The sequence below is a fragment of the Sapajus apella genome, unplaced genomic scaffold, assembly GCF_009761245.1.
Source record: "Sapajus apella isolate SASKATOON/1434 unplaced genomic scaffold, GSC_monkey_1.0 scaffold6, whole genome shotgun sequence".
NCBI lineage: Eukaryota > Metazoa > Chordata > Mammalia > Primates > Cebidae > Sapajus > Sapajus apella.
The window spans coordinates 64,683,513-64,706,662 of record NW_022436946.1 but is presented as its reverse complement, the minus strand read 5'-3'; the positions used below and the strand labels follow the sequence as shown (position 1 = coordinate 64,706,662).

At 36.1% G+C, this 23,150-nt stretch overlaps 1 protein-coding gene across 4 annotated transcripts in view; it reads right to left on the bottom strand.

Moving 5' to 3' along the window:
- The window catches only part of CEP162 (centrosomal protein 162), a 109,501-nt gene that overhangs the window by 45,854 nt on the left and 40,497 nt on the right, over nt 1-23,150 (bottom strand). For all 4 annotated transcript variants that reach the window (XM_032275347.1, XM_032275348.1, XM_032275349.1 and 1 more), the window contains 7 exons: nt 21,932-22,214; nt 20,799-21,057; nt 15,305-15,438; nt 14,820-15,047; nt 14,128-14,268; nt 11,675-11,787; nt 9,165-9,270 (listed from right to left, as the gene is read on the bottom strand). In XM_032275347.1, the coding sequence (XP_032131238.1) occupies nt 9,165-9,270; nt 11,675-11,787; nt 14,128-14,268; nt 14,820-15,047; nt 15,305-15,438; nt 20,799-21,057; nt 21,932-22,214 (1,264 nt within the window). The remainder of the gene's footprint in view (nt 1-9,164; nt 9,271-11,674; nt 11,788-14,127; nt 14,269-14,819; nt 15,048-15,304; nt 15,439-20,798; nt 21,058-21,931; nt 22,215-23,150) is intronic.

The following is a 23,150-nucleotide window of genomic DNA, read 5'->3' as shown; positions in this document are numbered from 1 at the left end:
CAGGGCCTGGAGTGAACCTCAGCAGACCTACGGCAGGGGGGCCAGACTGTCAGAAGGAAAACCAAGAAACAGAAATAACCTCATTATCAACAAACAGAACGTCAATCTGAAAGATTTGAGACCCAATCTGAAAGCCAGCAACTACAAAGTCGACAGGTGGATAAATCCTTAAAGATGGGAAGAAACCAGCACAAAAAGGATGAAAACACCCGAAACCAGAACACCTCTCCTCCTAAAAGGAATCACAACTCCTCACCAGCAAGGGAACAAGGTTGGATGGAGAACGAGTGTGATGAAATGACAGAATCAGACTTGAGAAGGTGGGTAGTAAGAAACTTCTGTGAACTTAAAGAACATGTTCTAACCAAATGCAAAGAAACTAAGAACGTTGAAAAAAGATTTGACGAAATGCTAACGAGAATAGACAAAATAGAAAGGAATATAAGTGAATTGATGGAGCTGAAAAACGCAACATGAGAACTTCGTGAAGCATGCACAAGTATCAACAGCCGAATGGACCAAGCAGAAGAAAGGATATCAGAGGTCGAAGATCAACTCAATGAAATAAAACGGGAAGGCAAGACTGGAGAAAAAAGGGTAAAAAGGAATGAACAAAGTCTCCAAGAAATGTGGGACTATGTGAAAAGACCTAATCTACGTTTCATAGGCATACCCGAATGTGACGAACAGAATGAATTCAAGCTGGAAAATACTCTTCAGGATATTATCCAGGAAAACTTCCCCAACCTAGCAAGGCAGGCAAACATTCAAGTCCAGGAAATAGAGAGAACACCACAAAGATATTCGTCAAGAAGAGCAACCCCAAGGCACATAATTGTCAGATTCACCAGGGTCGAAATGAAGGAGAAAATACTAAGGGCAGCCAGACAGAAAGGTCGGGTTACCCATAAAGGGAAGCCCATCAGACTCACAGCAGATCTCTCTGCAGAAACCCTACAAGCCGGAAGAGAATGGGGGCCAATATTCAACATCCTTAAAGAAAAGAACTTTCAACCCAGAATCTCCTATCTAGCCAAACTAAGCTTCATAAGTGAAGGAAAAATAAAATCCTTTGGGAACATGCAAGTACTCAGAGATTTCGTCACCACCAGGCCAGCTCTACAAGAGCTCCTGAAAGAGGCTCTATACATATAAAGGAACAACAAGTACCAGCTCGACTAAAGGGCAAAACACCCAGCTAGCACCAAAATGGCAGTATCAAATTCACACATAACAATATTAACCCTAAATGTAAATGGACTAAATGCCCCAATCAAAAGACACAGACTGGCAAATTGGATCAAAAGACAAAACCCATCGGTGTGCTGTATCCAGGAAACCCATCTCACATGCAAGGATACACAAAGGCTCAAAATAAAGGGATGGAGGAAGATTTACCAAGCAAATGGAGAGCAAAAAAAAGCAGGCGTTGCAATTCTCATCTCTGATAAATTAGACTTTAAAGCAACAAAGATCATAAGAGACAAAGAGGGACATTACATAATGGTAAAAGAATCAATGCAACAAGAAGAGCTAACGATCCTAAATATATATGCACCCAATACAGGAGCACCTAGATACATAAGGCAAGTTCTTAATGACTTACAAAGAGACATAGACTCCCACACAATAATAGTGGGAGACTTGAACACCCCATTGTCAACATTAGACAGATCAACCAGACAGAAAATTAACAAGGATATCCAGGACTTGAACTCAGACCTGGACCAAGCAAACCTAATAGACATTTACAGAACTCTCCACCCCAAAGCCACAGAATATACATTCTTCTCAGCACCACATCACACCTACTCTAAAATTGACCACATTATTGGGAGTAAATCACTCCTCAGCAAATGCAAAAGAATGGAAATTGAAACAAACAGTCTCTCAGACCACAGTGCAATCAAGTTAGAACTCAGAATTCAAAAACTAACCCAGAACCGCACAGCTTCATGGAAACTGAACAACTTGCTCTTGAATGTTGACTGGATAAACAATGAAATGAAGACAGAAATAAAGATGTTCTTCGAAACCAACGAGAATGAAGACACAACATACCAGAATCTCTGGGACACATTTAAAGCAGTCTCTAGAGGAAAATATATAGCAAGAAGTGCCCACATGAGAAGCAAGGAGAGATCAAAAATTGACACCCTATCGTCAAAACTGAAAGAGCTAGAGGAGCAAGATCAAAAAACCTCAAAGTCTAGCAGAAGACAAGAAATAGCTAAGATCAGAGCAGAACTGAAGGAGATAGAGACACAAAAAACCCTTCAAAAAATCAATAAATCCAGGAGCTGGTTTTTTGAAAAGATCAACAAAATAGACAGACCACTAGCCAGATTAATAAAAAAGAAAAGAGAGAATAACCAAATTGATGCAATAAAAAACGATAAAGGGGATATCACCACAGATTCCACAGAAATTCAAACCATCATCAGAGACTATTACAAACAACTCTATGCACACAAACTAATAAACCTGAAAGAAATGGATAAATTCCTGGACACTTGCCTCCTGCCAAGCCTAAACCAGGAAGAAGCCGAAACCCTGAACAGACCCATAACAAGGTCTGAAGTTGAGGCAGCAATTAGAGCTTACCACCCCAAAAAAGCCCAGGTCCAGATGGGTTCACAGCTGAATTCTACCAGACATACAAAGAGGAGCTGGTACCATTCCTTCTGAAACTATTCCAAACAATACAAAAAGAGGGAATTCTTCCCAAATCATTTTATGACACCAACATCATCCTGATTCCAAAACCCGGCAGAGACTCAACAAGAAAAGAAAACTACAGGCCAATATCCATGATGAACATAGATGCAAAAATCTTCAATAAAATACTGACAAGCCGATTGCAACAGCACATCAAAAAGCTTATCCACCATGATCAAGTAGGCTTCATCCCGGGGATGCAAGGCTGGTTCAACATACGCAAGTCTGTAAACATAATTCACCACATAAACAGAACCAAAGACAAAAACCACATGATTATCTCAATTGATGCAGAGAAGGCCTTTGACAAAATTTAACAGCCCTTTATGCTAAAAACACTCAATAAGCTAGGTATCAATGGAACGTATCTCAAAATAATAAAAGCTATTTATGACAAACCAACAGCCAATATCATACTGAATGGGCAAAAACTGGAAGCATTCCCCTTGAAATGTGGCACCAGACAAGAATGCCCGCTCTCACCACTGCTATTCAATATAGTATTAGAAGTTCTAGCCAGAGCAATCAGGCAAGAAAAAGAAATAAAAGGCATTCAAATAGGAAAGGAGGAAGTCAAATTGTCTCTATTTGCAGACGACATGATTGAATATCTAGAAGACCCCATCGTCTCAGCCCCAAAGCTCCTGAAACTGATAAGCAAGTTCAGCAAAGTCTCAGGATACAAAATCAATGTGCAAAAATCACATGCATTCCTATACACCAATAACAGACTTAAAGAGAGCCAAATCAAGAACAAACTTCCATTCACAATTGCCACAAAGAGAATAAAATACCTAGGAATACAACTAACAAGGAATGTAAAGGACCTCTTCAAGGAGAACTAGAAGCCACTGCTCAACGAAATAAGAGAGGACACAAACAGATGGAGAAACATTCCATGTTCATGGTTAGGAAGAATCAATATCATGAAAATGGCCATACTGCCCAAAGTAATTTACAGATTCAATACTATCCCCATCAAGCTACCAATGACCTTCTTCGCAGAACTGGAAAAAAACCACCTTAAACTTCATATGGAACCAAAAGAGAGCCCGCATAGCCAAGTCAATTCTAAGCAAAAAGAACAAAGCGGGGGGCATCACACTACCAGACTTCAAACTATACTACAAGGCTACAGTAATCAAAACAGCATGGTACTGCTACCAAAACAGAGATATAGACCAATGGAACAGAACAGAGGTCTCGGAGGCAACACAACATATCTACAACCATCTGATCTTTGACAAACCAGACAAAAACAAGCAATGGGGAAAGGATTCCCTGTTCAATAAATGGTGCTGGGAAAGCTGGCTAGCCATGTGCAGAAAGCAGAAACTGGACCCCTTCCTGACACCTTACACTAAAATTAACTCCAGATGGATTAAAGACTTAAACATAAGACCTAACACCATAAAAACCCTAGAAGAAAATCTAGGCAAAACCATTCAGGACATAGGTGTAGGCAAGGACTTCATGACCAAAACACCAAAAGCATTGACAACAAAAGCCAAAATAGACAAATGGGACCTAATCAAACTCCACAGCTTCTGCACAGCAAAAGAAACAATCATAAGAGTCAATCGGCAACCAACAGATTGGGAAAAAATTTTTGCAGTTTACCCATCTGACAAAGGGCTGATATCCAAAATTTACAAAGAATTAAAGCGGATTTACAAGAAAAAAACTAACAAGCCCATTCAAAAGTGGGCAAAGGATATGAACAGACACTTTACAAAAGAAGACATACGTGAGGCCAACAAACATATGAAAAAATGCTCATCATCACTGGTCATCAGAGAAATGCAAATCAAAACTACATTGAGATACCATCTCACGCCGGTAAGAATGGCGAACATTAAAAAATCTGGAGACAACAGATGCTGGTGAGGATGTGGAGAAATAGGAACACTTTTGCACTGTTGGTGGGAGTGTAAATTAGTTCAACCATTGTGGAAGACAGTGTGGCGATTCCCCAAGGACCTAGATATATAGAAATTCCCTTTGACCCAGCAATCCCATTACTGGGTATATATCCAAAGGATTACAAATCGTTCTACTATAAGGACACGTGTACATGAATGTTCATTGCAGCACTGTTTACAATAGCAAAGACCTGGAACCAACCCAAATGCCCATCGACGATAGACTGGATAGGGAAAATGTGGCACATATACACCATGGAATATTATGCAGCGATCGAAAACGATGAGTTTGGGTCCTTTGTAGGGACATGGATGAACCTGGAAACCATCATTCTCAGCAAACTGACAGAAGAGCAGATGATCAAACACCGCATGTTCTCACTCATAGGCGGGTGTTGAACAATGAGAACACATGGACACAGGGAGGGGAGCACTACACACTGGGGTCAGTTGGGGGGAAATAGGGGAGGGACGGTGGGGGGTGTGGAGCTGGGGAGAGATAGCAAGGGGAGAAATGCCAGATGTAGGTGATGGGGAGGAAGGCAGCAAATCACACTGCCACGTGTGTTCCTATGCAACAATTTTGCATGTTCTTCACATGTACCCCAAAACCTAAAATGCAATAAAATAAATAAATGGGGGAAAAAAAATTCACTCTTAGAAAATAAGAGCATTTGTAAAGCATTGTATAATCTTAGTTTCTAGCTGTATCATAGATTTAACTGCATCATTTCATTGTTTAATCTTCTGTAGATGTCCTTTCAGAAGAACACTGAAACTAACACTGATCTAAAAGTTGCTGAATACTCTTTCTGCAAAAACCTTTTGCTTAATTAGTTCTATCAATTTAGAAATGTTCCCTATCAGTGTCTACTTCATGGAATTATAGTATTTTGGAATTCAAAGAACTGTAAACATCTTGAGTTCAATTATGCAATCAATGCTTAAATGGATGTCCACTCTAGGCTTGCATATTTCCAGGGACAGAAAATGCCCACCTTCAAGAAGGCCAAGTATGCCCCATGTTAAACCTGTGGGCCAGAGGTTTTTATCTGGCAAGTACTTTTCCTCTCTCCTAAGTTACTATGCAGACATTCAGAGAAGCTTCTGCCACTTTTATCTTTACCTACTCACACTTCAAAGGCCTCTGGCTTCTGGAAGGTAACAAGCTCAGGGCTTTTGCATTTGCTCTTCCCTCAGGCTTGAAGTCTCAATATTTGCACAGTTGGCTGTTCGTATTCTTCAGCTCTCAACTCAAACATCTCTTTCTCAGAGCTTTCCTGTCGACACTATTAAATGCTGCCTTACCTCTAACTCATCACCCATTATCATTATTCTGTTTTCATTTTCTTAAAAGCACATCTATCTGTAATTATTTGTGTATCTGTTGTCTGTCTTCTTCTCTAGAACATATGTTTTCTGGTGAGCAAAATCTGTGTCTGTCTTATTTATCTACTGTATTTCCAATGCTTGGATGAGTGCCTGGTGCATGGCAGGTGTTCAATAAAGGCTGTCTGAATAAATGAGTTGAAGTCAGCCCCATTCTCCTCCCAACCCTGGTATACTAAAGGAAAGGGCTCAGGAACTTACCTTTTATTACACTTCCACCCATACTTTAAAACCAACAGACATCTTAAGAATATACCAATCGGTACTAATTTTTAAGGTATAAAGTAGACTATACACAAATATACTTGACAAGATTATTTTGTAGATTTGTCCCAGTATAATTTTTGCTCTAAAACTATTTAAGAGTACCAAAGTAAATGAAAATAAAGGTATGTTTATATTCTATCTTGCAGTATGGGCACAAAAAACTTCCCAAATAATTTTTACTATTATCTTAAACTAGCACCTTTCCCCGCCGACCCCCGATTTCTTTTAGGCTTCCCTGACTTTGGCAGCTTCATCATGATGGGAGTAGATGTGGATTTTTACTCATTTATGTTGAGTGGGACTTAATGTGCTTCCTAAATTTGAGAATTCATCTTTTATCACTTCTAGAGAATCCTCAGCCATTACCTATTAAAAATATTTAAATATGCATTAGGGCATCTCATATTTCTTAATATTTCTGATATTTTACATTTTTCTATTTTGCTGTGTTTCACTCTGAGTTCCCTTAAATTGCTTATTTCAGTTTAATGTTTTTCTTAGTTGTTTATGATTACCTATTTAATTCTACTTACTTCTTAATTTCTGGCATTATATTTCATTCCCAGAGCTGTGGTTAATATTATTTTGAATTTGCCTGGCCTGTTTTGTTCTTTTTGCATACTTTCTCATTTATTTAGGATATTTAAGCACTTTAAGTCTATTTATTTTATAGTCTCTATTCAATAATTCTATTGGAGTTCTAATCCTGCTGAAGCAACTCTTGCCTGTTGATGGTGGGCTGCTTCTCTAGATTTTGTAATTTTGCATTGTGAGCAGATCATCAGCTGGATTTTATCTGTGGGAATATTGTGTGGGATGGGTTAAAAGGTGTATACCTCTAAGAATTGTTTTGCATTTGTTTCTTCTAAATCTACCAGAGGTTATCACTGACTCAGAACTACTGTTTGTTATTTTTTTTAGTTTTTGAGCATTGCAGGGTAGTGTCAATTCAAATACTAAACACAAATGTGGCAGAAGAGGTAATACTTACATTGAACAACCAGTAAAGTATGTGCAGATGAGACTTGTTTTCTCTCCCCACCCAGAGACCAAGATAAGACAGAAAAGCTTTCTTGACATCTCAGCTTCTTTTTTCCTAATTCACTATGTTAGTGAAAGATGTGGTCCATTAAGGTTATCCCGTCTACACTTTGCTGTTAAAGCTCAAGCCTCAGGCGGTTGTGGTGGGTCACGCCTGTAATCCCAGCACTTTGGGAGGCCTAGGCGAGCAGATCACCTGAGATCAGGAGTTCAAGACCAGCCTGACCATGATGGAGAAACCCTGTTTCTACTAAAAATACAAAATTAGCTGGGTGTGGTGGTGCATGCCTGTAATGCCAGCTACTCGGGAGGCTGAGGCAGAAGAATCTCTTCAACCCGGGAGGCAGAGGATGTGTAGGCCAAGATCGCACCACTGCACTCCAGCCTGGGCAACAAAAGTGAAACTCCATCACAAAAAAACAACCAACAAAAAAAAACAAACCGAAAAACAAACAAACAAGCAAAATAGTTCAGGCCTCTTGGTTATTAAACTTACTGCTGTTTTTTTATCCCTCCTTTCTTTTGGCTCCTAAAGATTTCCCTTTCTTTCTTGAGAGCATGGTTATCCACTTACATGGTATTTATTATTTTTTTCCAGTATCTTTTGGTGTTGTTACTGGTAGTTTTCAAATTTTCTATCATTAAAATATGTTCAAAACAGAACTTTTAAAAGGTAAAAACAACCGCCTTTGGAACTAATGCTAATGCTATGCTTGAAAACTTACTTTGTTCCCCCAAGCCTTCATAAAATATGGTAATATTAACTTGTTTTAGCTTGCTAATTTTTAAGGTCCATTGGTAGCGGGGGTGGGGAGGGTGTCATCCAATCATTCATTCACCTTTTCACCTATCTTCCTAGCTATATACACATGCATCCAAAGGAAATTACCTGTAATGGATTCATATGTAAAGCTGCATTTCTTATACTACAAAACCCTATTAAACATTTATTAACTATGGTTCTATTTCTATGTAACCTAACTTTGTGTGGTAAATTTCTTATTAAAAATTAACTGAAATTTTTCTAATTTACATAATCATTGAAATAGATTGGGAGGGCTTTTTAATTTAGTGCTACGATTCTCAAAGGGAGTGATGGGAAGAAGTAACTGTCATCTACAGGCCATGTTTGGAAATGTGGCAGAGTGATTTTAACTTTTACAATGACTGGTGGGTAGTATGAACACGTAGTTCTTGGGGCAGTAAAAATCACGCAGTATATGAATTACTACTGCTTAAAATAGAACTATCCTGCCCTAAATTCCCAGACTCCTCTTACTGATAAATACTGCTTTGGAAAACTCTAGGCCATATTCTTTATAATTTAATAAACATAAAAAAGATTAAGCAGCACTGCATTTCAACTTTATGTTAAATATGTGGGATATAAATATTTGTAAGATACAGTCTCTGCTCTCTAGAAGGGCACAGTCTACTTCAGAAGACAGGTAGAAAGCTACTAACTTTTAAAAGTAAACAATTATCTCCAAATTACACTATTTAGGCTGCATGCTTTTGAATAAGGAATTTGTTTGAAATAAGGTATACATATCCTAAATAAAAGCATGCCTCTAATATGGCTCCATGATAAATAAGCCTGATTAAATGTGATAAACGCCTGATGAGGCTGAATCATAAAGACAATGACATCTAAAACCAGTATTACATTGTTTCCCCTATACTTAGGTCATGTGTATACTACATGCTAATCTATTTCTCCCTAATTTTTAAATGGTATGAAACTTACAGTTTTTATAAATTAACATGGGGATTTTTACTTAAAAAAACCTTTATTATCCCTAATATTAAAATCTTTATGCAACTTACCTGTGCCATCCGTAGTTCTGCTAACAGATCTGTAAAATTCTGGTTTCTGATGGGCTCTGGATCTTCAACTACTTGAGACAGAAAGCGACTTTTGTGCATCTGTTCTCTGATTTATTTTGAAAATAAAAAGTTGTTTTCTTTCTTACCAGGTGCTACTTTCAGTAGAAAATATGCAATTCTTAAAAATTAAAAACTAACATACATTGAAACTATATGCATAAATGAAGGTAAAATTTTTATTTAATCTAAAGATTAATATACTGTACAAATATACTAAAAGAGAAATATACTTTAAGGGAAATGCTTATTCTAAAAGAAATGAAACCCAAGATTATTGGTTTATTTATAATATACAAATATTTCTTCCCAATTCTCAAAGAAAAAAAATTAATGGCCCACAAAGATGCGCTGCATTTTTCCTGTGGGGTTGTTAACGTACTCCTTGTCATATTGTTCTAGAATCTTCTCTGAGAGTTGCCAGTCTCATACATGGAAACAAACAAAACCAAACACAGCCTAATATTTGGCCTAAGATTCAATTTTCCTGTTATTCCAGAGATAATATACAAGGAGTTTCACATTCCATATAAGATTATCTAACCCTAATGTACTAAAGAAACCATTTATTTCATTCTGAAAGCTAACTTAGAGCTTCAGTTTTGGATCCTGGGATAGATCTTCTTTTAGAAGCTGAGTAATGTAAGATATTTTAAAATAACTTTACTGAAGCTTCTGGGAAAACAAAGCAGAAGTAAATGTATTCATGCATTACAACTGTGCAGATTATCACACGTGGCCTAGGGCTACATTTACCAACCTACCAGAAGAAAGAGGCTATATATTTATGTACATATTGCTTATCTCTCTATAGATATATGCTACACACACACACACACACACACCCCATACACAGGTGTGTGTGTATATATGGTGTGTGTGTGTGTGTGTGTGTGTGTGTATGTATATATATAGTGTATATCTATAGAGAGGCAATATGTACATATATATTGCCTCTCATAACTGTGTGTATGTGTGTGTATATATATATGTAAATATACACATATAATGGTGCTCTCTGCTTGGTAACCTGTGCAGCTGCTGGCTTTGTCTGCTACCAAGTGTGCCTTTTTCTATTTTGCATGAAAGACCAGTATGAGATATTTTTAGCAGCCCTGCCTCTCAGGCCCCTACGTTATATAACCAAAAAAAGGGGGAGAAGTGGTCGGGCACGGTGCCTCTTTGGGAGGCCGAGACAGGCGGATCACTTGAAGTCAGGAGTTTAAGACCAGCCTGGCCAACATGGTGAAACCCTATCTCTACTAAAAATATAAAAATTAGCTGCGTGTGGTGGCATGCACCTGTAGTCCCAGCTACCAGGGAAGCTGAGCAGGAGAATCACTTGAACCAGGGAGGCGGAGGCTGCAATGAGCTGAGATCCTGCCACTCCAGCCTGGGTGACAGAGTAAGACTCTGTCTCAAAAAAGAAAAGGGGAGAAGTATATAAATAAATTTGGTTAACATTCATGATATTCATGGGTCAAAGAAATTTCTGGTAACAGTCTTTTCTGAGCAATTAGGTGTTTATATAAAAGGACATACAAATAGTGGTTATTTTCTAAAAGAAGACAGTATCTCAGCTTGTCCATGTTCATGGGCTTGGCCTTTTCACATAATATGTTAAAGTTGGATGCAGTAACTTCCTAAAGACCTTATAGTTTGAAACATGATTCCTAAGTAGATGCTGGTGCTCCATTATCTTGCTGTGATGAGTGCTGGCTGAAAAGAACTCACAAGTGCTCCTTTAAACAGCAGTCCCTGTATGCTGGCATAAAGGGCAGCCCCCACTCCCTTCCATGCTATACTCCAGCCAGTGACCGAGGCTGCCTGCATGACTCAAGCAGGAACCAACTCTGGTACAATCTATTCTCCAGAGCTTCTTGGTGGGAGGAGAATCAGGCCAGTCTCCAGCTGAGATCATTACCTGCCCTCCCCCTACCTCCCCGATCCTGCTTCCCCTGCTCCCTTCTCTTGAGTGTTAGCCTTCAGTGTATCATCTCCACAAGGACCTCCACCATCTCAGGCTCTGCTTCTATGGAACCTGACCTAAGATCATAAGTGATACTGTATGACCTTTCTATTTTAGGATTATTACTCACATGGTTCCTTGGGATATGGTTAATTATCTCATTCTTAATGACTAATGAAGAGGAATACTGTATATTTAATTGTCTGAAACTGACGTTTAAATCGCTTATGAACATAAACTCATATAAATTCAAATATGAATATGCTGAAAATACTATAAAGTATTTTATAGTTAGATGGTGCTAGCCATCTAACACCAAAAGAAAAATCCATTGAATATTAAATACATAAACTGGAAATGAGTGTACAAATAAAAATAAAATTTTACAATGTCTAAGTAAAAATAAATGTATTATTAACAGAATAAGAACATGCTTAGACATAGTCTAAGTATACTTGGTTTTAAGAACTTCAAAAGGACTTACTTTAAGGAAGCTACCTCGCTGAATAAACTCTGATTTTCCTTAAACATTCGCTCCTCATTTTTCTTGTTTTGTTCTTGGAGATCTTTTACTTGATTATATAATCGTTCATTTTCCTTTTTAAAGCCAGAAAATTGCATTTTAGTTAAAAGTCATCAGTACTTACATATTATATGTACTTATAATACAGTAATCCTTTAAACGGCCTTTTAAGTCTCTTTAGCTTTTGAGTATGTAAAATCTTTCTTAAACTTTTTATATTGTCTCAGATGAAAACTTGGTGTCTAAAAACAGTTCTTTCCAGAATGTTTAAAATGTCTGCTTGAAAAATTAATTTGCAAAAATTCCCAAAGCCAAAGGGCCTAAGGTCAGTTTAATGCACTGCATTTTTAAGTGTCAAGTGGGAGAATGGCTGAAGAAATCGCCACATCCTGACTGTGTGGACACTGGTGGAAAGACCCAGTGAAACCCTTTACATTCTTTTCTGTTTCTGGTCTGAGAGGGGAAAAAAAAAAAAAAATCACTCCTGGAGGAAGATTCTGCAAGTCTGGCTTCTAGTGATGAGGCAATCAGATGTACTTAGGGGTGGTTCATGCTTTTATCTGATACTGACCTTAACCAGGGAGTTAACGACCGGTGTTTCCGAAAGTTGTCAGGACAAGGCAGAACAGAGGACAGATCCAGTACACCACAGGCTTGAGATAAAGAGTGACTCAACTAGTTGAGATCAGAGGGAGAGGAGAAGGTGCCAATCTGCACTTCGATGCCCTCCTGGCTTATTAACCTTTTTAAAATTAAAACTCAGATGCAAACCAAGGGCTTTTGAGGATCTAATGCAAACTATAGACTGTTTTATCATGTCTGGAATTGTGCCTGGTAGACAGTCTGTGCTTAAATACCTGCAGAATTAATGAACATCCTCTACTATTTAGACACATAAATTTTGTGTTGTCCTTGTTGGAGGGGTTGGTTGGCACACTTTATGGGACTGTTAAATTTTATTTAAAACCCCTGTATTTTAATGGCAAGATCAAACTGGCAGAAGAGTTTGAATGCTTCCTAGTAACTGAGGGCAGTGTGTCCTGCAAAATCATTCCAATTCAGTTACAACAAACATTGTAATCACTGATGTGGCAATGGTTTTGCTGATGATCCTGGGTGATAATGCATGCTACTAAGGCTCAAGGTTCAAGTTATAGTTGTCAAAAGAGAAGAATGTAATGAAAGACAAGAAGAGAGAGAAGTAAGAAAAAATAGGTGTGGGAGGCACAGAACAAAGATAAAGTCTTATGATGAAGATCACTAAACCTGTCCTGGCTGTCAGGCTAACAACACTAAGATGCCATCATACATTGCAACCATCTGCCTCTGTAGGACACACAGATCTTCTCACATTAAATTCAAAAATTTTTTACCCTCAGGGCATTAATTAATTAATTAATTAATTAATTTCAAATAGCAATTAATTTCAGATTCATATTTCTGAATATAGTAACAAAATCCATCAATATTATCTAGTGAAGAGCCATTACAGAAAACTAAGATAGGACAGTTTCTAAGAAATTGACTATTAAAAATAATAACACGTAACACTCATTGATTGATTGTTGTGTGCCACACTAAGAGTGCTACTACAGATGGTCCTCAACTTGCTTGCCCCTCAAATGGCTATATTCCAATAAGCCCAAAGTAAGTAAAAAATGTTCTAAGTTGAAAATGCACTTAATACCCTGATGAACCCATTGTAAAGTCGAAAAATAGTAAGTAAAACTTTTGATGAGGTTACATCCTGATAAGCCCATCATAAAAGTTAAAACTTTGTTAAGTTAAACCACTGGAAGTTGGGGATCCTCTATATTATTACCCCCACTTCACAGATGAAGAAACTGGATTAGAAAGGTTAAGTGATACCCAAGGCATACAGCAAGTGGTAGAGCTAATACTCAAAATCAGATTTTTCCAATCCAGAACCCATGCTTTTAATGTTTAATTCTACTCATAAGAAATAAATAGATTAGTCAAATTATTACTCCCTCATATTTGCCAGATTTCTCATTATCTGTTAAATAAGCACAGAAATATTTTAATATGCTTTATTTTTTTTTTAGATGAAGTCTCATTATGTCACTCAGGCTGGAGTGAAGTGATGTGAACTCGGCTTACTGCAACCTCTGCCTTCTAGGTTCAAGTGCTTCTTTTGCCTCAGCCTCCTCAGTAGCTGGGATGACAGGCGTGCTCCACCATGCCCAGTTAATTTTTTTATTTTTATTTTTAGTAGAGATGGGGTTTCACCATGTTGGTCAGGCTGATGTTGAACTCCTGACCTCAGGTGATCCGCCTGCCTCATCCTCCCAAAGTGCTGGGATTGCAGGCATGAGCCACCACACCTGGCCTGGCTTATTTTTATAAATAAAAGATCAAGAGTAAATTTGCCATGTGGTTAAGAATTGTCATACCTGTTGATATCCTTGAAGAAGTGTCTCCTGTTCTTCTATTTCTTTTTGGATTTGCTTCAATTTTTCTCCAGTGACAGGATCAGCTGCTTCTCCGTAATGTAACCACCTTTGTTTTTTGTTTGTTTCTTCAAAGCTGCTTAACTTTGATAAAATGCAAAACTTGTTTTATTTGAGGAAGGAAATAACATGAGAAGTGAGAAAGAATAATAGAAAACTCCTATTTAGATCCAAAGCTGTTTTATAGTGCTGAACACATTGGAATGTGACATAACTACACTTAAATCTGCAAACCGCTGTTTCGTGCTGATGGTTTTGGGTGAGTGAAGTAACTCACAAATGCATACAGTGTCATTGTCTGGGTCTATACCTTCTATAGCAGTTCTTGCTCAAACTTTGATTTCTTTGAAGGTCAGAATGAACTAACTGATTTTTTAAATAAAGGACTGCTAATAAGAGAAAAGCAACAAAATCAGCCAATTTAAACTTAATTTTTTCCCCAAAGGTTCAAAATTTAGGCTCTCATGTAAGGAATCACTCTTGGAACCATGACTATATTTTTATACAGCAAATTTATTAGGTCAAACACCTCTAGTAACCAAGGATGACAGTGTATTTAGCAGGTAGTACAGGTTTTTTTGTTTTTGTTTTTTTTTAAATAAATATAAAGAAAAACAGAACAATGTGTCTAGTACCTTGGCTTGAAGAATATAATTATCTTGATTCAATTTGAAGAGTTCTTTTTCCCGTTGCTTCTTTAGTTCTTCTAACTTATTTTCTAGTTCTTTCTCTTTTTCTGAGAATGTGACTTTAATTTGCTCAATTAGGGCTTGTGCACCTCTCCATTTTTCCTCTGCTTCATGTACTCTTTTAAACATAAGTAATTCCTTCTCCTTGTTCTCACCATGGTATCCTAAGTAATCCTTTCAAGAAGAAGTATTACTTCATTATAGTGGACTTATGTATGAGATTTGAACACAGGTGGTTAAAAAAAGGAATAAAAAGGACATGGTTAATAATGTTCTATTATATAAGAAAATCAATAACTGTTCAGTAAGAGTGATTACAGTATCACTTGAAGGAAAAGACATTTCAAATGCTTATATTATTTATAATTTAGTTTTAATATAATTTTGAACATAAAAGCATTATAATTATTAATTTTGAATTTAATACTTACAGTGTGAAGGTGAATACAGAAATCAGTTTCTGTGGGATCTTCAAACTTCTGAGGAGTAGCCAGGCAACTTTCAGTTTTGGGAGCTGGTTTATCCAAAGCTGCAGACTTGATGAGTTTTGTTCCTGATAAGATTTCTAAATTTTATAAACAATTATAAATGCACCACAAATGTAAAGTTAAATGTTTACTCATCAACTGTGTCAAATAACTACAAATACAATGGAAACAATAAAATGAGGATCTCAAAATAGGCTGATGGACTACACTATAATACAGCTGTTTCACTGTTTCCCTATAACTGATGGCATTCAGAACTGCCACCCCATAATCAACGTTCTCCTAAATTTGACACAGATGGCCAATTAACCCAAGACTCATGTCAAATGACAAATGGAGCAAAATAAACGTGAGAATGTAAATAGGGATAACTTTCAGAGTTTATTACTTTTAAATAAATTCTTCTGTTAAATGTTCATAGCAATAATCAAAATTTCTAAATGACAAATCAAGGAGCAGCTGATAACTTTATGAAACATTTTGATGCAGATTAAGTGTGCTTTCAGAGCACATTTTTAATAAACAATGTATATCACGATATTACAGTATCAATGGAATAATAGAAATTTCATAGAGGATTTTATAACTGCTAATCTAAATCTGATTTTAAAAGATTAACACTACTATAAAAACCTGGTAATTAAATTAGCAAAAACTGTGATTACTATATATTCTGTTCCAACTGTCAGCTTTTAGGGTAACCTGCGATTTCTCAAATAAATAATTCTATATATTATTCAGTTAATAATAAACAATGTTTAAGAAGAATATCTAGAAGAGATCCTAAGCTCCATATTCAAATACTACAGGCCCTGAGTTGAAAGTTCAATAAACATTATCTGATTGCTTTAGAGATAAATTAAGAACTTCAAAATTTACATCTTTAAAATATTTTATTCAAGATGCTAACTTTTAAAATGTAGAGTTTATTTTTTAATTACAAATGTTACACATGATTATTAAAGATTTGGAAAATATGGAATAGTCAAAAGAAAAAACAGATTACCAACAATCCCTCATCAAAAGATTTCATTTCAATTATTTTTCCAGGTTATGTGAAGGTTTTTCTTATAGAGTTATAATCATATTTAATTAGATGGATGTAAGTTTTCTGGAGAAATTTCTAACAGCGTTCATTGTTTTCAGTCATTGTAAGAACAGACTGTTTTCAGCCATTGTAAGAACAGGCTTTTAAACCTTCCAAGTCATTGGAGTTAAATGAATGGGGTGTGATCTGCTAGCACATGATTCTCCTAAGGGTGAGGCAGCTAGTACAGCTGGGACATCCCAGATCAGAAACTCCAAAATCTGAACTGCTCTAAAATCTGAAATTTTTTGAGTGTTGACATGACGCTTATAGAAAAATGCTTATAGGAACGTTTAAGATTTTGGATTTTTGGATTGGAGATGCTTAACTGGTAAATATAATGCAAATATTCCAAAATCCAAGGAAATCTGAAATTTGAAATACTTCTGGTCCCAGGCATTTTGGATACGTAATACTCAACCTATCACATGTTCTTATTCATAGTTGTAGTCTGCCTGTTCTTTTATACCAGAATTCTCCCTTCTTGAATTCTTAATATTGAATTCTCTCTCAACAGATTAAAGTATCAAGTAATTACTTTAAATAATGGCACATGAACAGTATTTTCTCCTTTTACACATGAAAGAACATTTGCTTGACTATGAAATTTAAACATGAGAACACTGCAGAATTTGAAATCCATGAAACCTTCTTGAAAAAGCAATGCATTAAGAAAAGTCAGTCAAAACAGAAACCAATCAAAATAATTCCAGAATGGAGAAACTATGTCCAAGAGACAGGTGAAAAGCATTCAGTCTCTTTAATAATCAGAACCAAGAACTAAATCCAAAAGCTGAGGGACATTAAGGTTGTAGGAGAGAATATACTAAATATATCTTAAGGGCCAGGGGAGGAATAGAAGGGGGGTGGGGGCATTGGCGAGGGATAGCATTAGGAGAAATACCTAACGTAGATGATGGGGCGATGGGTGCAGCAAACCACCACCATGGCACATGTATACTATGTAACAAACCTGCATGATCTGCACATGTACCCCAGAACTTAAAGTATATTAAAAAAAAGTAAAAATAAAATAAAAATACAGGAGGCATGTAAGTAGTGGATATAATATACTTTATATTCCAAAGAAGGGAAGGAATAGATTGCTAATGTCTAAAATTGAAAAATGCGGTAAAGAAAACAACACTACAGTTACAGCAACCTTTGAGTGTTTTTCATAATTTCTTCCCTTAAAGGAATCTTTTCAGATATACCATTTCTTAGGATGAAATTTCTCTTTCTTCTTACAGATATAAGTAAACCTAGATCTAATACTCTATTTTAAAAGCACCTGCAAAGTGTGATCTCATTCTTACAAAATACTTTGTCCATTTATACATGTCTGCCTCTCTCCTTCCATCCATTCATTCGCATTTACATTATATAAATATATACATAGCGAGATCCATGGAATCTGCTCACCTAGCGTAACACCAGTTGTTTCTGGCTAAATCATTGCTTTCTTCTTTTACTTTTCTGTATTTTCGAATTTTAAATAATAAGCAAGTGTTCCTTTAAAAAAAAAATTTAGTCTAAAAATAAAAATACAAGTTAGAGCCAAAGAAAATTAATCAAAACTAAAAAGGAAAACCACCACATGGCTGGTATTGCTAATTGCCAACCTTCTCTTCCTTCCTATTAACAAAGATCTAATTCTGTCCTAAGCAGTAAGGTACATAGTTAAACTACTCGACCCTCTGAACTACATGCAACTGATGGCCACAAGATCAAAGGTCATTAAGATGGATGCAAAAACTTTCCTGATTATGAAGTTGATGATTTGGCGGGCATCTGTCTTTTACCTTTCACCGTACCTCATGCACAGGGTCTGGAGGTGGAGTAGCCATTGTGACAATGAAGACAGAAGTCACCTACTAAGGATTTTGCATCAGGAACGAAAAAGGAATCTGGTTCTTTGCATGAGCTTTCCAGCCATGAACTGCCTATCTCTGGACTCTGATACATAAAAGAAAAGATGCCTTTTATTTGTTTAAGTTTCAGTAGCTGGGCTTTTTCTTCATCCTAACCAATGTTGATTTTAATTTTAACCGCCTCCTGAATACTTTCTAACACTAATCTCATCTCAAACTCTGCTTCCTGGAGAACTCAATCTTTGACAAGTAACAACTATCCCAAAGGAATTACAGTTCTTCTGAATAAAACTAAAACTGCTCTGGGCAGTTCTTCAATAAAAAACAGATTAAAAGTATCATACTTAATAGTCTAATGAGAAAAAGTAGTTCAGTATAAAAACATTTATGATCCATCATTATACTTCACTATAAATTTTAGTAATGTGTTTCATTGGATGTTAAAAATGCTGTACAAAAAATGCTGTACAATTTTAAAATATGAAAAATGAGTTTAAGAATGTTATTTCATTTTACTCATAAAAATGTTACTTTCTTTATCTAGCAACCTCCTCATCATTCCTCTCATTTCTTTTTCACTCACTGTGAAAACTACCTGTTTTCATTCTTGGTAATTTCAATATACTCATAGGTAATCCTTTCAACTCCCTGGCTTTTGGTTCCTTGAACTTCTTTCCATCTCAGCTACTCATTCCCATCCACACCGTCCAGGTCTTTCCGAGACTATTGTCAGTAATGTAACCACTCCCCAATCTCATCCCCTAATCTAATCACTTCCTCTGACTATCATCTCTATCTCCCCACCTCACATTCTCTGGTATCCAGATTTCAACAATCCTTTGACCCTGTTATGACTCATAGTCGATGGATTGTACCTGTTGCGCCTTGTATCACACTCCCCTGATGCCCTTTCTTCCTTCATTGCTCAACTTGAATTCCACAGTCAACCATATTAATCACTCTTACACCCATGATCAGCTTCACACATATTTCTTGTCAAACCCAACTGTTTTACCAAGTACAGTTGCTTAAACAAGTTGGTTATTTAACTTGTTAAATAGCTTGTTATTTAAATTTAAATTCATGATCACTAACTTTAATTAGAGTCTCTTGGTTCCTGACAGTCTAACTCTCCTAGATGGCTACTTCCTATCTTCTCTCTTCTCTTGTAAGCTCTAAAACACCTCTGTCCAATCCTCACTCCCATCTAATGAATGATACTGCTTTCTACTTCCCAGAAAAAACTGAAGCTATCACAAAAAGCATCCACATTCTCTCCTTAGCACATCTATCCACCTGCCAGCATATACTCTCCCTTCCTATCTGCCTCCACAGTTCCTAGAATGCAGGAAGTAGCCATGTTCCTGTCTAATGTCAACCCTTCTTCTTCCACTGTGCACCAGATCCCATTATAGCTTCTCTACTCAAAACACTGCTCCAGAAATTCTTCCCTCACTCTTATACATTGTCAGTTATTTTTCTATCAAATCTGTCTTAATATCATACAAACAAAACAATCATTTATTTCAGAAAAACAAAGCAAAGCAAAAATGCTGTTGGTCTCACCTCCCTTGTCAGCTACTGGTCTTATTATTTTGCTGCCTTTTACAACTATCTGCAGCATGGTCTATAATTTGAAGCACCATTCCACTCCTCCTAGTCCCACTTACTCCCATTTAATTTGCCTTTTACAGTCACTTCTCTATGGAAACTACTTGTCCATTTCACTGATCACTTCCTTCTTGCTAAACCCAAAGGGCAGTTCTCAGTCCTAATCTTTCTTAATCTCTCAGCAGCAAATGACAGAGCAGTCCTTCTCAATATACTTTCTTCACTTAGTTTTCAAGATTCCATACGCTGTCAGGTTTCTTCCAACCTTACTCTGTTTCCTTTGCAGGTTCCTCCTCTTTTGCCCGACCGCTTCAGGTTAGCATGCTCAGGAGCCTCAGGCCTTGGCTCGCTCTTTTCCATCTACTTATGCTCACTCTCTTGGTACTCTAAGTCAGATTTCAACAACTCCCAAATGGCATCTATAGTCCATATTTCCCTCCCAAACTCCAGACTTTTATATCTGACTGCCTCTTTGTCACTTCTGCTTCCATGTTAAATAGATGGCTCAAAACTATCATCTCAAAAATTAAACTCCCAGATTATCCCCAACTGTCAAATATACTCAATCACAGCTTTCCCCATTTCAGCTGAGTGTAACTGCATTCTTCCAGTTGCTCAGGCCAGAAATCTTAGCAACCCAAAACCAATTCTTCAAATTTTTGGTTCTACCTTCTATGTATAACATTATCTAACCATTTTTCATCACCTCTACTGCCACCACCCTGTGTCAGGCCCTGTTGCCTCCTGTAAATTGCATCTTACAAATGGAATATAGTACCTTAAGATTAATTCTCTTCCATGGAAACAAGGAAAGTAAAATAATATACTAAATGCATAGAATTCTATTATGAAAAGAGTATATGATTACCTTTTTTCTTAGGTTGATTGGAGGTGGGAATAGATCTCAAGTTTCTGCTTTTCATAATGTCCTCTGAAGTTTTCTTTTCAAGAGTAGAAAACATCTTGAGTGGTGAACTGGGTTTGCCATAGCCTGAGCTCCTAACTGATGCATATAATCCTCTCTGGGGTTTCCTTTTAAGTAAAGGAGGTGCACTTCTGGCCTTCTTGTATGGTACCTGTTTACCCATTACAGCCCCTTCTTCAGAACTAAGTTGAGATCTGTAAGCCTGTACACAACAAGCAAAAGCTCTTCAGTATCTAAATAAACTTTATTGTTGTAAATGAATATTTAACAGAGGGCAAAACAATAGTGATTATCAAATAATGTAGTTGGTAAAAGGCAAACTACTAACATTCTTGAAGTCTAATGCATTAGAATTTCAGCATTTTGAAGCAAACCCTCAAAGTTAGCATTGAGACAAACTAAAGCAAAATAATAAAGCAAAATTAGCTTGCCAGAAACCAAGATGTTTAATTACTGGAATGAACACAGCAGAAAGAAAGAACATATTTTGAAATGACATAAAATCTTATCTAATTTTTTATCTGAAATTCTCAAGATGCTTTAAAAAAATTTATTAATACTTTGACTTATTCCACAAAGAACTGGAGATGACTTAAATACATAATTCAAAATTATTATATAAAAGTAGAATGTCTGAATCATGGCAACTATAAAGCAGGAGAGATCAAGAATACAGGAAAAAGAATCAGTAAAATGTAAATTTCTTCACAGGTGTTAATAGCATTCATATAAAATGCCAACTTACAATACAAATGACTGGAAAGACTGAACAATGCATACTAAATGAAGAATAAACTTTTTCTTATACTATTCAAATTATGGACTACATTTCACTGAAAGAAAGGAAGAAATGTATAAAGAATGGCTTCTAAAAGAAAGCTAATGTTATGGTGGTATTTTTGAATTTGGGGACTGGCTAGCACTGTAATAAACAAGACTCACAAATATCCAAGATCTATTGTGAAGGTTAGTATATAATCGATCGCATAGTTTAAAAAGCACATACCTACCAACAGTACTTATAACTTTACATAACTTCAGTTCTCAGTATCTCAAATCAATTTATAAGTACTTACTTTATTAATTCTGTCATCCTGAGATAATGATGAGGGATTAACAGATATTTTTTTCCTCAAAATATCAAGGTACATTTTATCAGCATGTTCTTCTGTGGCTGTTACTCTTGGACAGCTGTTCTTCATACTCTCATTTGTGGTCTTTTGTAAAATCACATTCTCATCATTTTTGTCAAAAAAATGGTTTCTATTTTGTGAGTCTTGAGGTATAATATTTGGGTTCATCTTCAGGGGTAAAGAGCTAACAAATTCAGTTTCTTTACTTTCAGCCACTTTCTCAGAGCTATAAAACAAAACAGGACACAGATAATGAACCCTATGTACAACTCTTCAAATATCAGTAATAACCATGTGTGTGTGTACACACACATGCACAATATATATAGATATGAGTTGTTAACTATTCAATTAAGTTTCTGATGTTAAATACATTATTTATAATTTTGGTTAACAGAGTATACTCAGCATAGCTGCTTTTATTTTCAGATAATTATTTTAATGCAGTATAATGCAAAGGATTACACAGGTAATGTTGAGACTTATTTCACAGAAAGGCCAAAGCAAACAAGACTGAGACTGCTTGTATATAAGAAAAATACAATATAAATTTCTAAGTGAACTTTTTGTAATATATCTCTTATCTACATTTTCTTATAAAGTTGACATGCATTTGAAATAAGAAAAACATTTTAAACATTTCTAGATGAAACTAAAGAAGTAATCATAATTTATGTCAAGGAGGGATAGAGTATAAATATTAAAAAGCATACATTTAATCACAGTATAGGAAACATTTTAATGTAGAAAGAAAAATCACCAGGCTCTGAAAATAAAATCATTTTTGTGGTTTAAAACGTTTAAGTGGGCTCTTTATAGAACTTAAAATATAATTTAAAAAAATATGGAAAGACCTAAAAAAAAAAAAAAAAAAAAAGGACCACTGCTCCTCCTAAATGGAGAATATCATTCTAAATTTTAAGATCTTATAAACATATCATATTTAATCATTAAAAAAATAAAGATAACTCCTACTTATTAAAAAAAGCACTTATAGCAATTCAGACAATTAGATGTTAAAAATCTGGAAGTTACAACTTAAGGAAATGTTTTAAACGTGGTTAAATATTGGCAAACTACAGGGGCTCCAAAAATATGGGAACTGTTAGTATTAAAATATTTAATCATGTGTCAATTAGGCCATTTGATTTTCTGATTTATA